At 30.6% G+C, this 15847-nt stretch overlaps 1 protein-coding gene across 1 annotated transcript in view; it reads left to right on the forward strand.

Moving 5' to 3' along the window:
* LOC106466016 (collagen alpha-5(IV) chain-like) overlaps positions 1-15847 on the forward strand; it is a gene marked incomplete at its 3' end in the record, with an annotated part of 70535 nt that overhangs the window by 18166 nt on the left and 36522 nt on the right. The window contains exons 3-11 of the mRNA XM_022393975.1: positions 2542-2676; positions 2958-3002; positions 3734-3796; positions 4154-4234; positions 5266-5343; positions 6334-6396; positions 9855-9932; positions 11513-11626; positions 15220-15273. Of these exons, the coding sequence (XP_022249683.1) occupies positions 2542-2676; positions 2958-3002; positions 3734-3796; positions 4154-4234; positions 5266-5343; positions 6334-6396; positions 9855-9932; positions 11513-11626; positions 15220-15273 (711 nt within the window). The remainder of the gene's footprint in view (positions 1-2541; positions 2677-2957; positions 3003-3733; positions 3797-4153; positions 4235-5265; positions 5344-6333; positions 6397-9854; positions 9933-11512; positions 11627-15219; positions 15274-15847) is intronic.

Genomic DNA, 15847 nt, shown 5'->3' on the forward strand with positions numbered 1-15847 from the left:
CAAGTTCTTCAAATACCTATAGAATGATAGGTTTCTTTTTTGTGAGTGTAAAACACTTAAATACACCAGTTCCAATTTACAATAACCGTTATTACAAACAGCTACTACAAACAATGATTTATATAAAAAGTTCCACAAACTTACAAGCAATAAAAATTCTTTCTAGTCTGGAACTTCCTTGATGTCTTATTGAGGGTTCACGAATAGCGAGTGAATTTCGAGTTGATGTAGGTACAATTCACTAAATAGGGAGCTAGCTAGCTCTGTGAAGTTCACTGATCACACGTCGATTTTTCCTATTGGTGACTTTAGGTAATGTCTTCGTAAAAGTGCCAATGTCGGATGTGAATTCACTGAAGTTGAATGATTTGTAATGTTCGAAATTTATAAGGCCCGATATGGCCAGGTGGTTAGGGTGCTCGTCTCGCAATCTGAGAGTCGCGGGTTCGAATCCCTGTCCCACCAAACATGCTTGCCCTTTCAGGCGTGGGGGTGTTATAACGTGACGGTCAATCCCACTATTCGTTGGTAAAAGAGTAGCCCAAGAGTTGGCGGTGGGTGGTGATGACTAGCTGCCTTCCCTTACACTGCTAAATTAGGGACGGCTAGCACAGATAGCCCTCGTGTAGCTTTTCGCGAAATTCAAAAACAAAACAAACAATTGAAATTTATAAACGTGCCTAGTCAATATATCTGAAGTTCCCGATTAATAAGCGTAAATCATAGTTATAGCTAACGAAGTTTATAGCACACCAATTACAGCAACCCAATAATAGATACTGTTCTTTGTCATATCGCGTTAGTTATATTTATAGGCGTGTGGAGAGTTTCTCGAAATTTCAGTTTTACGTAACAATACTGATGCTAATACTAGTGTTTACGTACACACATATATTGTTGATTCTTACACTCGAGAATCATCTACAACTTTCGAGAATAGGCGGTAGTTCACCTACAGTTTGATAGGATTGTAGAAAAGTACAATTGGACACTGGGACAGGAATTGGCAAAGTTTTGTAATAGCCGCCAAGATGACTGGGATGTCTTACTCCCTTCACTGTTGATGGCATATAGAACAGTAGAGCAATTAAGCCACTGGATACACTCCAGCAAAGCTGATGTTTGGTCGGGAACTTCGGTTGCTAGTGGATCTGATAACAGAACGCCCACTCTACAAAGAGTTGCCTGAAAATGTGTCAGAGTTCGTGAAAGAGTTATCTAAAAGGATGGATGATATTCACCATCAAGTGTGCTCAAACTTGAAAACGTCTGCTGATTTGATGAAGCTATGTTATGATAAGAGATCTACTGAAGTCAGCTTTGTACCAGGAGACACAGTGTGGTTGTATAATTCCAGGAAGACCAAAAGGAAGTCTCCTAAGTTATCTTCTCCATGGGAAGGCCCATATGACATAGTGGATCGTCTCTCAGACGTGACTTTCCGAATAAATGTGATTGGCGAGGTAAGCCAAAGGTGGTGCATGCCAATAGGCTTTGGCGTTATCATGGTCCAGGACCAGTTGGAACGAAAGGAACAATGGAACAAATGACGCTGCTGAAGACGTGTCACCTGAAAAAGCCACTGTCGAAGAAGAAGCTCTACCTGGTTTAGAGAAGGGAAATAGTGAAGCCCTTAATGAAGTTACTACAACTGATGTGACTGTTACCAATAATAGGACATTTCCTGATGGAGCAGATGAACCCCACGAGAAGCAGAAGCCAACGAGACGGAGGCCAGTACGGAAGAAGATACGTCCCGTAAAATTAAGAGACTTTGTTGTATTTTAAATTTTGTGTTTGTAAATTCTGTACATTTAATCAAGTTATTGTTAATTATCTATTGGTTTATTGTAAGTGGCTATTGTTCGGGACGAACAATACTAAGGAAGGGCCAGTGTTACAACAGACAGCGGAAGTCACGTCATGAGTTTCTAGAAGGGTCATGACTGTTCCTGGAAACTCTAGTATTTGCCAGACGCCCTCTATTTTAGTATATAAGCCCGGCAAATAAAGCAGAGATGAAGAGTAACGGCATATGTAATTGTATAGTATAGAGACAAATAATTGAGTCAAGTGAGCAGTAGTGACCGTAAGTAAAGTGTGTGAATCGTTGTGAATTGTAGCGTGTGTTTAAGTTAAAGTGACTATGGAAATTAAGTGTATTTCAAAGTTGTATTGAGAAATAATAAATTAGTTTTATTTAAGAAAGGACTTGTATCGTTGAAGTTCTTCGGAACTAATTTTTACGGGAAATTAACAAACAGCCAGAGACGTAACAATATGTTTTATGTCTGTCATAGAGATTATACGCAATAGTAAGTTCATAAGGTTGGTAAAAAAATATATTTTTTAATATAAATTATTCAATATTATAATTATTCACAGATATTGTATAAAACAGCAATAACATAGTTGAACATGAGATTGTATGGGAAATATATGTCAGTGCTCATTTATGGGACTAATAACATCTTTGCTTTACTACTTTTCAGTAAACATGAACATTATTTTGACTGTCCTTCACATCTTATCCATTTTCAGGGTATTGTAGGCCTTCCAGGAATCCCAGGTCCACCAGGACCACCAGGTCGTATGGGTGAGGAAGGACCTTATGGTCCAAGGGGTGATCGTGGAGAAAGAGGAGAGAGTGGAGCTATGGGTCAGCAGGGCATTAGGGTTGGTTTACAGATGTATTTAAATAATAGATAAAAAAATAAAACATTATGACAAGTTGAAAAGAGGCTATTTTTTAATGTTTTTAAACAACATTTGAAAATTATTCATTAACAAAAATGATAATGTGACATACAAATAATGTTTTACTAGAGAACAAAGCATGAGGAAAATATCCAATTGCTTTAATAGCATAGATACAAGTCATATGATTCCAGCAATACCCTTTTGAATGAACTACAATATTGTAATGTAATCAAGCATTTTTTTGTCTAAATCACCAGGGTGAACAAGGCACTTCAGGACTCACCGGGCCTGCTGGTATTTCAGTAAGTTAAAAGTCCAATTCATGTCAATGTATTATAAAACTTTATTTCCCAATGTCTGTCACTATGGTTTCAAGTTGTTGGTATTACAAGGAAGAGGTTTTCTAACCATCACTAGACTGCTAAAAATTACTCCAGGTATTAACATTTAATGAGCTGTTTTTATACATAATTTCAAAATAGTAGTATTTTGTTAAGAATGTCTTTATGTAACAAAGTACAGAGTATTAATGTATTATTACTTAATATTTCATAAATGGAAATGTCTTTTTCATATTTGTGTCGCTTTATGTACTCATGCACCCACAGAAATATATAAAAGTCATGCTGAGAAGTGCATTTCTGAATAAACATAACTAAAGTTGTTTATCTTCCATCACTTGAAACTGTCATGAGATGTCATATTTGCTTTTAATACACAGCACTGGATGAGGAGTTGATGGTGAGGAAAGTTATAGCAGATTTCTTTCTTCAAAAGATATCTAAGTGCATTGTAGTACATTTATCTGATTAAGAATCTTTTTCAGTGTTTCCTAAAACATGTCAGTACAAGCAGGTTTTTCATGAGGGTTAAACTTGACAAATTAACTTATTTATTTTGTGGAAGCTGAACTTTAGATGAAGGTGTTATAACAAATATGATTTTGAATTTAAAATTTCCAAACACTTCTAACATATTCCAAAGGTTGAATTTCTTAAGGTATATAAATATTAATTACAATTCTTGTTTGTAGGGTTTACCTGGAGATGAAGGATCACAAGGAAAGCAAGGATTTCCAGGATGTAATGGAACAGATGTAAGTATTAAATTCAATAATTTTGTTACAACTAGGAACTTTTAGTTTAAAAGCTGATAGTATGAAGCCTCAAATATTTACCACATATTTCAAAATCAATTTTATACTATTTTATAAATTGTTTTATTATATAGATATTGTACAACAAAAATCTTGGGTTTCAAATTCACAAAATACATCCTGTGCTTTGTTAAGAAAATTAACTTTTTATGATGCAAATAGAATGTGTCATTGCTCTATATAAATATAAGTTTTTCTTAGATTTTTCTTACCATTTTCGTAACTGCTACTAAACAAAGCTTGTGTTTAATGCTAAGTACTATATGCACTAAATACATTGATATCTGTTGATCTTAGGGAAAGCCTGGCCAATCAGGAAATCCAGGAATCCCTGGTGCAAGGGGCCCACCTGGTCCACTTGGAGATTATGGAATGAGGGTAAAAAAATTGTGTTACAAAAAAAGTTAACTGTAGTTTTGCATTTTATTCTGTAATTTTTGATGACTAAGAAATAATTATTAAGAAGATTGATAACAAAAATATAGTAATTTAAAAATTTTTTATTATAATATTTATTATATTAAAACTTCCAAGCGATTTTGTTAAAATATGGTGCTATTCTAGTTTTATTTATGTAATTAAACTTATTTCAAATATCATTAAATCATTTTTTTAGCAAAAGCTGTCAAAATCTTACTGTATCACTAGCAACTTACATGTTAACTAACACATAGCAAAAACATTCATCCATTTACCTATTATCAGCCTGAAATTTGTGGTCAGTGTTAAGTCATGATTTGAGATCAGACAGAAGTTTTGAATGTATTGTGCTTGGGAAGAGAAATATGTACATAAAGATCTGATTTATGTTTGAGAAGAGATTTTTATTTTAGTTTGTGTAATGGGCTGTGTTTAAAAGATAGATAATTTTGATAGCTTGTTGAAGAACAAGCCTTTGTGATAGTTTGTTAAATGTACTTTATTTAAGGAGAAATTTTTATAGCTCTTTGTCTAGTAATATAATTAACAAGAGGCCTTCTTAGTCATGTGTCTAATGTACTATGTAGCTACATCAACATTTGAAGAAAGATCTATTTCATGTTTTGTCAAAATAATGTGATGTGTATAAGGAGGGATCTTTCTAGAATTTTTTCCTAAAATGTCACATTAAAGAGGATATTTTATAGTAGTTTTTATAAGCATAGTATTTAAAAAATGATATTTATAGTAGTTCTTTTAATGTGTGATGTTTAGAAGTATTGATTAATGATTTTTATTTTAGTATCCTATGCTTAATAAGTGAACTATATAATAGTTTTTGTAATGTTTCATGCTTTTAAGAGCTGTTTAGAGGTTATTTTCAAATGAACAACACTAGGAGAGAACTGTGCTGAAATATCTTTATAAACATGTTCTATTGGAATGGTCTGTGTTTGAGGAAATATGTATCTTATAGTTAATTCTTTTAGGGGGATCCAGGAGATGGAGGAATTAATTCTATAGGAGTTAAAGGTGAATCTGGTGAAGATGGTCAACCTGGAACTACAGTAAGACATTTTCTTACTTTAAAACAGTTTGTAGTTTTTGTTTTTATTAAGTGCTTTTGTACATTTAAAGTGAATTTCATCATTATCAAGAACTTAGTAATGTAAAATAGTGATTTCTAGCAGAGGTGTGAGAACTGGGGATACTGTAGCACCCCACTTTTACATATTTGATTTATATAGCAACTATAAATTATATTATAATATTAACTTTCTAGGGGGCACACCCCCCATACCCCTTAGATTGAGTTGCCTTTGAGGGTATGGAAGCTACTTTCAACCTTTTATTGTAAAATCTCCATGTCTATTCAAGCACCCACACTTTGTAACTCCTTCCTACATCACTTAATATTAAGGCTTTTATAAATAGTTGTTACTGTTTAGGTATTATGTGTTCTAAAAATATTAACAATATTTTTTCGTTTTTTTTTTCAATTGAGCTGGAAGAAATTCCACCAAAAATTTCAGTTGAAAGTGTTTGAATTCTTACAATATTGTTTCAATAATGTGGATGTGGGCATGTGTGTTGAGTTAATATATGATTAACTGGAAGGTTAAATGTATTAGCTAAGTTTGTTGGATATTTCCAAGTTACCATTTTCATTGCTTTTTTGGATTAAAACTTGTAGTTTATCACAGTGCTTGAATTGTGGCTACTTAACAATAAAAACTCCACAACTATAATGAAAGAAGTGTACATTAGACTAATACTCTGCGTCTAACATATATAACTCCGCCATGAGTTTTATTACCTCATTGATTACTCACTAACTAGAAAAAAACTTTGTGTACAACATGCACACAAGTTTAGAACACTTTGTTTTGTTTAATGTATTTATAAAACTGTGTGATACCCAGAATACCGTTTAGTCATTAGCTTTGTTTAGATCTGTATTTTAAGTCTAAGTCTTGTTTAAGTCAGGCTTATTTGTGTGATTTGTTATATGTTTATTTTAATTTTTTTATAAATAATTTTATAAATCTGAATTTTAGGGCCATCGTGGACTATCAGGTCTAAGTGGAGAAAAGGGAGTTCGTGGCCCTCCTGGAATTCTAGTAAGCATATGTATTTTACATTTAGTTGTCTTTTTAACAACTGTATATAAAAATAGACCAAATGAATGTGAATTACTCATGCTCTCAAGGTCTAGGATGATATACAGTTTGCCTCTGACAAAGAAAGATTCACCTTTTGAAAACACTTAGGTTATAAGGTTTCATATTTTTCTCAAGCATACCTATAGCCATATCCTCTATGAAATATAGCATTTTCATATAACTTCTAAGGGATAAAAATGGACCATTTGGCCCATTAAGCTATCTCATTTTATACTATTATTATACTGCAAACCATGGTAAAATTCTACCAGTACTCAGTACCAGGATTTATTTTAAATGCAGGTACTGGGACTTTTTGATTTGCTTATTTGTCCAACCCACATGCCATCCATCATACTGTCAGTAAGAAGACATTCCACAACTCACAGACACTAAACAATCATTAAATATTTTTCCACTGAACCAATAAATAACCTAATGACATTAATTCTTGTTAGCCTGAAAATAAAGAGGTGAAGCTATTTAGTAGCTTTGATGTCAATCAATATTAAATCAATCAGGTAGACTCATTTGACTGGGACCTGCCCCTAATATTAGTATGTATAATGTTTTTTGTCATTCAATGGAATGGGAATCAAAAAAAGTAAAAACTACATTTGACATAAGTTTACAACTATTATAGTTTTAAATTAAAGCTTGTTTGATATATATTTCATTCTTTATAACCATCAAAACAATGATTGTATGTATGTTCTTTTTTTAAGTAAATTATATTATAAATTACATATATGAGCAAAATAATTTGTTTAAAGAGCATATGAGAACCACCACATTTTTGTTGAGAATTGCACCCGTGCTGCAAACTATATATAGAAACCTCTTTTTTCTGATATACAATCTTTATGTCTAAAATACTAATCCAGTCTCCTCAAAAACTCTTTCAGTGTTGCATTTTCTAACATATCTGGAGGCAAGCTATTCCGTAAGCTGACCACCTTATTAAAAAGTAATACTGACTGAACTGGAGTCATGTCTGAGTTTTTCATCTCATTAACTTTTGCCTTCTAGTCTTATTGTTTGTTGAGCATTTTATGAAAATGTCATCTAAATTTATGGATTTGAAATTTCTATCCATCTTAAAAGCTTCAATCATGTCTCCTCCAAGCCCTTCTCTTTTCCAGTAAAAACATATAAAGAAAGTTTAACCCATCCCTGTATAATAAACCCTCTAAACCTGGAATAATCCAGATAGCTCCTCCAAGAACATTCTCCAACAACTCAATATTTTTTTCTAAATGAACTGATCATAACCGAATACAACATTTCAAGTGAGTGAACCAAAATCCTTTAATGACAGTGTTTCTTTTATTTCTAAATAAAGGATTTGGAATATCAGCTTCTGAAAGAAAAAAACAAAGAAATAACTCATGGAAATTTAAAATATGGGTCAGATCTGGAGATCTAAAAAAAAACTATGATATTTAACATCTTAAGGTCATCTGAAGATTTTGTCAAATATCACAATAAACATAGCATTTTCCCCTTCCTTTTTTTTTGTAGTTAAAAGATTTACTATAATACTTAAAGCATGCAGATCCTTTACCTGACCAATAAGTTAACCATTTTTAACAATTTCTGTTGTAAAATTTAGTTTTCAAAATATTACGATATTTTAATATATTCACACTTTTATAAACATTACCACACAGTCTCAGTTTTATATCAGTTTTGTATTCTTGAAGTAGGAATTTATCACAAAATCATATAATTAATTAATCTCAAGTGTTCATGAATCTTATTTTTCACCCTGTTATTACCTTCATGTGCTAATAATTATGACTTCCTTTAATGTTAATTAAGATCATTACCTTGTTTTATCATTATCAAATGAGAACTGTCAAATAGTTTATAGTAAAACACAACATTACACAGGTGGCTAAAAATGTTACTAATTTTCAGGATTGTGAAAGTAAGAAGTAACTTTACTTGAGTACAGTACTTGAGTAACTTTTTCAGTATCTACTTTTTAAAAAGTATTTATATTTTCAAATACTTTTGCTCTAACTTAAGTACCTTTAATTTTATACATTTTGTTACTATTCTCAAAACTCAAATTTGTGGCAGGCACTAAAAATGCAAGGAGTACGTGGGAACTCTGAAGCCACAGCATAGCTTCAGGAAGAGGGACCTAGAGGCATACCTGGCATGCTCTGTTAATGGCATGGAGATTTTCAAGTCTTTCCCCACCCTACCTGATATAGCCATATGTTTGAACACGAACTCCTTGCTCCTGCTACTTGCGAGCATCTCTTCAGTTGTGCAGGGCAGATTTTCAGCCCTCTGCATGCAAGGCTTGACTGTGGCAACTTTGTAAACCAGTTGCTTCTTAAGTTGAATCAGAAATTTTGTGCATAATATAGTTGGTTGAATTCATATACTTGTTTTTTAATTCCTTATATAGTTTTTTCTGAAACAATAAGATTTGTACAGTATTTATTATTGGCATTACTGTAATAAGTTCATGTGCAGTTAGTTGCCTGTATGAGTTGGCTGAAACCATAAGTGTAGTTGTGAATACCATAGTAATAAATTATATACAACAAATGTGTTCTAGATAACTAAAAGAATGACAAATCTTACATCACTGGTAATTTACATAGTTTGGTAAAACTTTTCCATACAGGGTTTTGTTTCTAGACCTCATGACCCGCAACGTACATGTATGGTTTGAGAGAACTGCAGATGAGTTTACTTTTTAGTTTTGTTACTTGAATACTTATTCAGTAGACACTTTTTACTCTAACTTAAGAAAATTTCAGGATGGATACTTTTACTTGTATTTGAGTAACTTTTTTGAAAGTACTTTTACTTGAACTTGAGTAACATATTTTAGTACTTTTTACACCCCTGCTAATTTTGTTTTAATTCACAATGAGTTAAAAAATGTGTGAAATAGTTTACCAAGGACTTTCTGATGATCATTATAAAGCTGTTGTTATACAGTGTGTTTTACTACAAAATAGGATAATACAAAGGAAATTGTGAAGCTATCAATATGTTTAGATTTATAACCTCATTGACAGTGTATAAAATGTTTATTATTGTGCATTCATTTCTGTCTCGTGGATCACCACAGTATATGGATAGTTTAACATTTCACTGTATATCTTTATATATGTATGATACAATTGATTTGTAAGAAATTTGATGATTAAAATTTTTACATTCTTACATACATTGCTATGATTAAGATACAATTGATTTATATTTTCAAACATTTTGTAAAATCTTGAATAGATATACTATATGATAATTACTTTTTATTTCTAATATTATTTTTAGTATGAATAATATAATTTTTTTTATTTTACTTACGTTTTTCTTGCATAAAATTGTTTTTACAAATGTTAACTTTAGTTACTAATATGGAAAATTTTAATGTACCCGTTTTCTAGGGAATGAAAGGTGATCAAGGAGAACCAGGGCCTAAGGGGCCTATGGGAGAAGGTAGGGAAGGATCCAAAGGACGAAAGGTAGAAATTTATTATTAAAACATTATAAACATATGTTGAATTTGGAATTGCTTATAAAATCATTAAACATGTATTAAGCATTTACACTTTCACAGTAATTTGAAAATCAAACTAAGCATGATTGATTTTATTTCCCCTAAACTAGAAGTGAATATCATCCAAACAAAAACTTGTCAAGCTTTATAAAAATCAAATCTAAAAATCTGTTGTTGTTTTTTTTCAAAAGATTATTTAAAAAAAAGCTAAATTAAGAAATGATTCTTCTTTTAACATGGATGATAAATAAAAAACAGAATTTAAACACGTGTTTTCAATACCATAATTTTTTGTATTGATATATGTATTAGAGCTAGCTTTTAGTTATTTTCCAGGTAGAGGTCCTCATCAAATCACACCAAACATTAAAAGTACTAAACAATATTATTCATTTTTTTTAGTAATAGTATATATTGCATCATTGAAACAAAGCTATTATGTTGATGGTTTAAAATGTGTAAGCACTGAATGCAGGATTTTAATTAGCTTCAAATTATGTTTGAATAGTGATTCAGTTTTATTGCTGTGTCCTGGTGTATGTATGTGTGTGTGTGTGTATATATATATATATGGTGAAACAAAAGCTAATTGTCCTAGAGTGTACTAGTTTTGTTTAATTTTCATTTATTTCACAGAACATAAGCACAGATTGAGAATATGTTTATATAGTAGTATACATACAAAACTTTTTTTTTAATCTTGCACACATCCATTTTTATAGTAAACATTACTATAAATTGTATATTTTACATTTTGTTTATTGTTATTATACCTAATGTTTCTTGATCTTATGTAATTTTTGTTGTAATTTTTAAAAACAATTTCATTTGTGAGTCATTTCAGAATTTTAAATTTTCCTTTTTCTTCTTTTCACATCCCACAGTAGTATATTGTCTCAATAATGCCTATGTATTGGTTCTTAGTACTTTTTAAAAGCGTGTATAAAATTTCTGAAGAAAGGTGAAAGCTTGCTGAAGAATTAATACAGATGCATTATATAGTATGCTTGAAGTTCATGGTTGTACAAGCAAAAGTACCCATCCCAAGTGATGGGAAAAGTTTAAGTCAATCTATCTATTCATGGACTTTGAAAATGTTAATTGCATTGCACTCTTTGTTTCACTCGGAGTCAAAGTTTTGAGCTACTTGTACCGCCCTCCGCGAAAGGTAATTGTTGAGCATTTCAGTCATGCTAAGAGTCCCTCAACAATAACGTACCGTAAATGTACATTTTTATTCTTCAAGTTACATCATATTTTGAAATGTGAATGATAGTGTGATTAATTTCTAACAATTTAGTGTTGAATATTCTGCTTGTGAAATAACAGTTGGAATCAACATTATTCATGCCTGTTCTCCCATCATTTCAAAAGTGAATGTTGAGCTTTGCCTGCATGAGCAGCTTTTCATAGGGAACACAGATGAACGTTCAGACGGACACAGTGGTTCACAATATATATAAGATTAGTCTTATACAATGCATTTAAACTAAGAAATTTTACCTTGGTTGAGTAATATTTATGTATTTTTATTTTTAATCTAAGGGCAACAGGGGTTATCCAGGAGACATGGGACTGCAAGGACCAACAGGGAGAGTGATTCCAGATCCTAATATTGCACTGTTTAAGCAAGGAATGAAAGGTGAACCAGGTGAAAAGGTAACACTTTATTCAAAATTAACAAGATAATTTTTAATAAATAAATAATATACAATGTTAAAGTAGATACACAAATAAAAACATTATTAGATTCAGCCCAGTCTGTGGCCTCCAAAATGTTGACTCTACATGTTTTGACATTTACCATTTCAACATCAGGAATGAGTTTGCAAGACATAAGAGTTATATTTGTTCCTTCTTAGCCAGGTCAAAAGACCTGTGTGTAGACTTACTGTTTCTGCATAATTCTCAGAAGAGGTCTTGTCACATTTTTACACAGATATTTGCCGGACCTTCATCTGTATTTAATAATTCATGATCTTTATTGAATTTTGTTATTTCTAAAGATTAAAAGATATTATTGGCTCTAATAACCTTTGGTTGAGGAGGTATTACTGTTTTTTCCCATAATATCTTATGCTCTGTATATGTGTTCTGCTACGGCTGAATTTTCAGTCCTTTTGTTTCTTACACATCCTTTATGTTCTGATAAAGGATATTTTAAATTACGTTTTGTCTGTTCAATATAAATACTTCCACATTCACATTCACTTTTATAAATTCCAGATATGCTATTCAAATAGTATGCAAACTTTGTTAATCCCTTACCATCATATCTTCACAGATGGTTCTATGCTATTCAAATAGTATGCAAACTCGGTTAATGCCTCATTACCATATCTCCACACCAAGAATGTGTCATCCACATACTTTATCCAAATATCAAGTTTACATTTTGCACCATTTATGGCTTTTGTTTCAAGTGCATACATATTTACTTTATATAACAATGGTAAAAGTGGGGATCCCGTTGCTGACCCTTCATTTTGTCTATAAAAAATATTGTTAACCTGAAAAAATGGATTTTTTACACACACATTTGTTAGATTAATTATATCTGTAGTTTCAACTGCTGAAGTTTCATTTTGTAGCAATGTATTTTTGAAATGCTTAATTTCATCTTCTACTGGAGCATTTGTAAATAATAATATTACATCAAATAACACTAACAAATCTTCTTTATTCAATTTTACATTTTTGATTTTCTCTACAAATTCTAAAGCATTTCTAACTGCATGTATATTTATTTTTATTTCTCAAACAAGAATACTTCTGAGCTATGTATTTGGCTATTTGTTATGATGATGTACCTGCAGTTGATAATATTGGTCTAAAATTGTTATTAATTTTATGTATCTTTGGAAGTGCATATGTATGAAATAAAAGGACTGAAAATTTGGCCATAGAAGAATTTGTAAAAAAACCACAACATAGGATACTGTGTGAAAAAAACAGTAATATTGACTCAATCAAAGGGTATTAGAGCCAATAATATTCGTGAATCATTAGAAATAATAAAATTTTAAAAAAGATAATGAATTATTAAATAGAAACAAAAGTCCAGTGAATATCTGTGTAAGTATGTGGCAGGGCCTCCTCTGAGAATTATGCAGAAATTGTAAATCTAGACACAGGTCATATGATCTAGCTAAGAAGGAATAAATATAACACTTATGTCTTGGAAAGTCATTCCTATTAATGACGTGGTAACATTGAAAAACTTAGGGTCAACATTTTAGAAGCCATAGATTGGTCTGAATTAAAAGATGTTTTAAACTATGTATTTTTTTTTCTACATTGCATGTTATTTATTTAGTATTTTAACATTATACATAAGTGCCAAAAAATGATATCTAAGACAGTTTTTAGAAGCTTAAAAGATTATCAAATGATGAGAAAAACAAAACTGTGGTTCCTTGAAGACCAGAATATATAGTACAATTTCAAATAAAAACTGAAAAGAAGTCAAAGGGATAAATCAATTTTTAATAGTTTAAACAAGAAAAGGCAGTTTAGAAGAAGGCAGAGGAATAGCAAAAAAGAAAAAAGAAAAGAAAATACAGATCAATTGATAATGAAAGATTTTAGAAAGTAATTTAATTAAAAACATAATTGAGAAATAATACTTCAGAAAATAAATAGAGTTCACGTGATATAGAGAAATATGAGAATATTAAAAAACTAAGAAGGTGATTGAATGATCCTGTAAGGTTTTAGAAATGCCTTAACTGGGTCTAGGTGGCAATATCCTAATTCTTTAATAGAGTATAAAGACAATTTAACACATACTAGTAATAGTCATTTAAAAATAAAAAGAAATGATAAATTTTATTCTTAACACTTTATTTCAGGAGTATACAAATGATATTTAAATCACTTAATTACACCCTCCTTTAGTTATCACAATTAAGATAAATTTGTAGAGGGTATACAACTCAAGAAGTTAAAGTGAACTATAAATTATACTTGTACATTTAGGTGTTGTACATGATAAAATTTAAATATGATGTTGAAGATTACATTTTTTTATATGATATTGATTGAAATCATTCAGTAAAGATAGATGTTAAAAAATTTCAAATACTGCAGTATTCCAAGAATTGGTGTCATTCTTAATAAGTTTGACTTGTACCATAGAGAACTTGGTTTTTAAGGAACAACATGAAAATTATGGTTCTCCCATTATTACATCACAATGTGTTAAATATAACTTTCGATAAATGTGTTCTTGTGACTGACAGTTATCAAAGTGAGCTAGTGTCAAAAACCTGTATTTACTTGAGGGTGATCAAAGTAATAGTAAGTGTAATGCCAAGTAACTAGTATTACAGAAAATAGTGGGTGGAAAAGATTTATATTTTATTACCTATAATTATTAAATTATGTGATGGATAATAGTTATGTAAAAATTAGTAAATTGAATGTTAAATTATACAGCTGAAGCTAGTTTTATAAAATGCAATATGTATAATGTTAAACATTCTATGCAAAGCAAGTTAAATTAAAAATTAATGAGAAAACATTGAACTTATTGACTGAATTAGAGTATCATAAAATCTATCAGCAGCCCACATTTTACACTGATGCAGTAAACTGGAGCTATGTTGTATTTGATTTCCAAACGAAGTGAGAATTAAATTTTGTTATTTATAAAGAAGTCTTATGAAGTAGTGATGAATTAAAGAGTAAAAATGGGATATTAGTATGTAATATAGTTTTGAATATTGTGACATATATTTTTATAAATTAGTAGACAAATTAAATATGTTTTGGGGCAATTAAGATATAATTAAAAATTCAAAGAACTTATTATGTCTTATATTTTATTCAGTGTATATGATGCATAAGATTCATCAAAACAAAAATCTTGTAACAAATAGAGGAATTTATTTTTGGAAATAATTTTTGTCAGAGAAAAGTTAGGTGTACAAGGTATTTTAACTGCATAATTTCAGTATAGGCCTGAACTTAAATTAAAATGCTGATTTTATGCACATTATTTTGTGATAAATTAAAGAATTTTGATATGCTTTTATGCAGTTCAAATGCTTGGTAAACTAGAAGTTTGAAAATATGTTTTTCTGGTTTTTAGTATTTCTCACATTGACAATTTTAAAACTAGTTTCTTAAATTATTCTACTTCCATTTTTTGTCTCAGCATTTTAATATTTATAAAGGTTTAATTATATTCTGGGATATATGTTTTCTTGGTTGTAATAAAGATATAAAAAACACCTTATTAACTTTTGTAGGGTGAGAAAGGTGCAAAAGGAGAAGTAGGCTTTGATGGAAGACCAGGAGAAATTGCAAGTATAATTTTTAATGAGATCTAGATAAACGTCTTAAACAATGAAGAAAAGCATTAATTATGTGCCAGTGAATAAGCGTAATTATTTCATAATGCTTTGGTAAGATTTCATGGATGCTCTTGTTATTCATATATGTAATTTTTCATAAACTTAACTGATGAAGATTATCAAAAATAATTTTTTTCTTATGTTTCATGTTTATTAATCCAAGTATTGTATTCAATGTCTGCTCATTCCAAGGTTATGTTATCTAGTATTTGTTGTACTGATAGATATTCGGTAGAAAAATAAACTAATAGAAAATTTGAGGCTAGAAAGATAATTGATAAAGTTAATGCACAGCTACTTGCTAAATGGAAAGCAAAATAAATTTTCAAAGAGATTGGAAAAATGTATGAACTGACAAATAATGGGTGACTGCTTAGTACATGCAGATAAGATTTAACATAACGTTTTGGGACAACATGGAACCTATTGGTCCATCTCGGCTGTTCCATCCTCTAAACTAAATTAAAATGATTAAGAAAATAAAAAAAATCTTAAAGCCAGCCCTTGTCATTCATATGCTTAT

This window comes from Limulus polyphemus, unplaced genomic scaffold (assembly GCF_000517525.1).
Source record: "Limulus polyphemus unplaced genomic scaffold, Limulus_polyphemus-2.1.2 Scaffold2122, whole genome shotgun sequence".
Taxonomy (NCBI): Eukaryota; Metazoa; Arthropoda; class Merostomata; order Xiphosura; family Limulidae; genus Limulus; species Limulus polyphemus.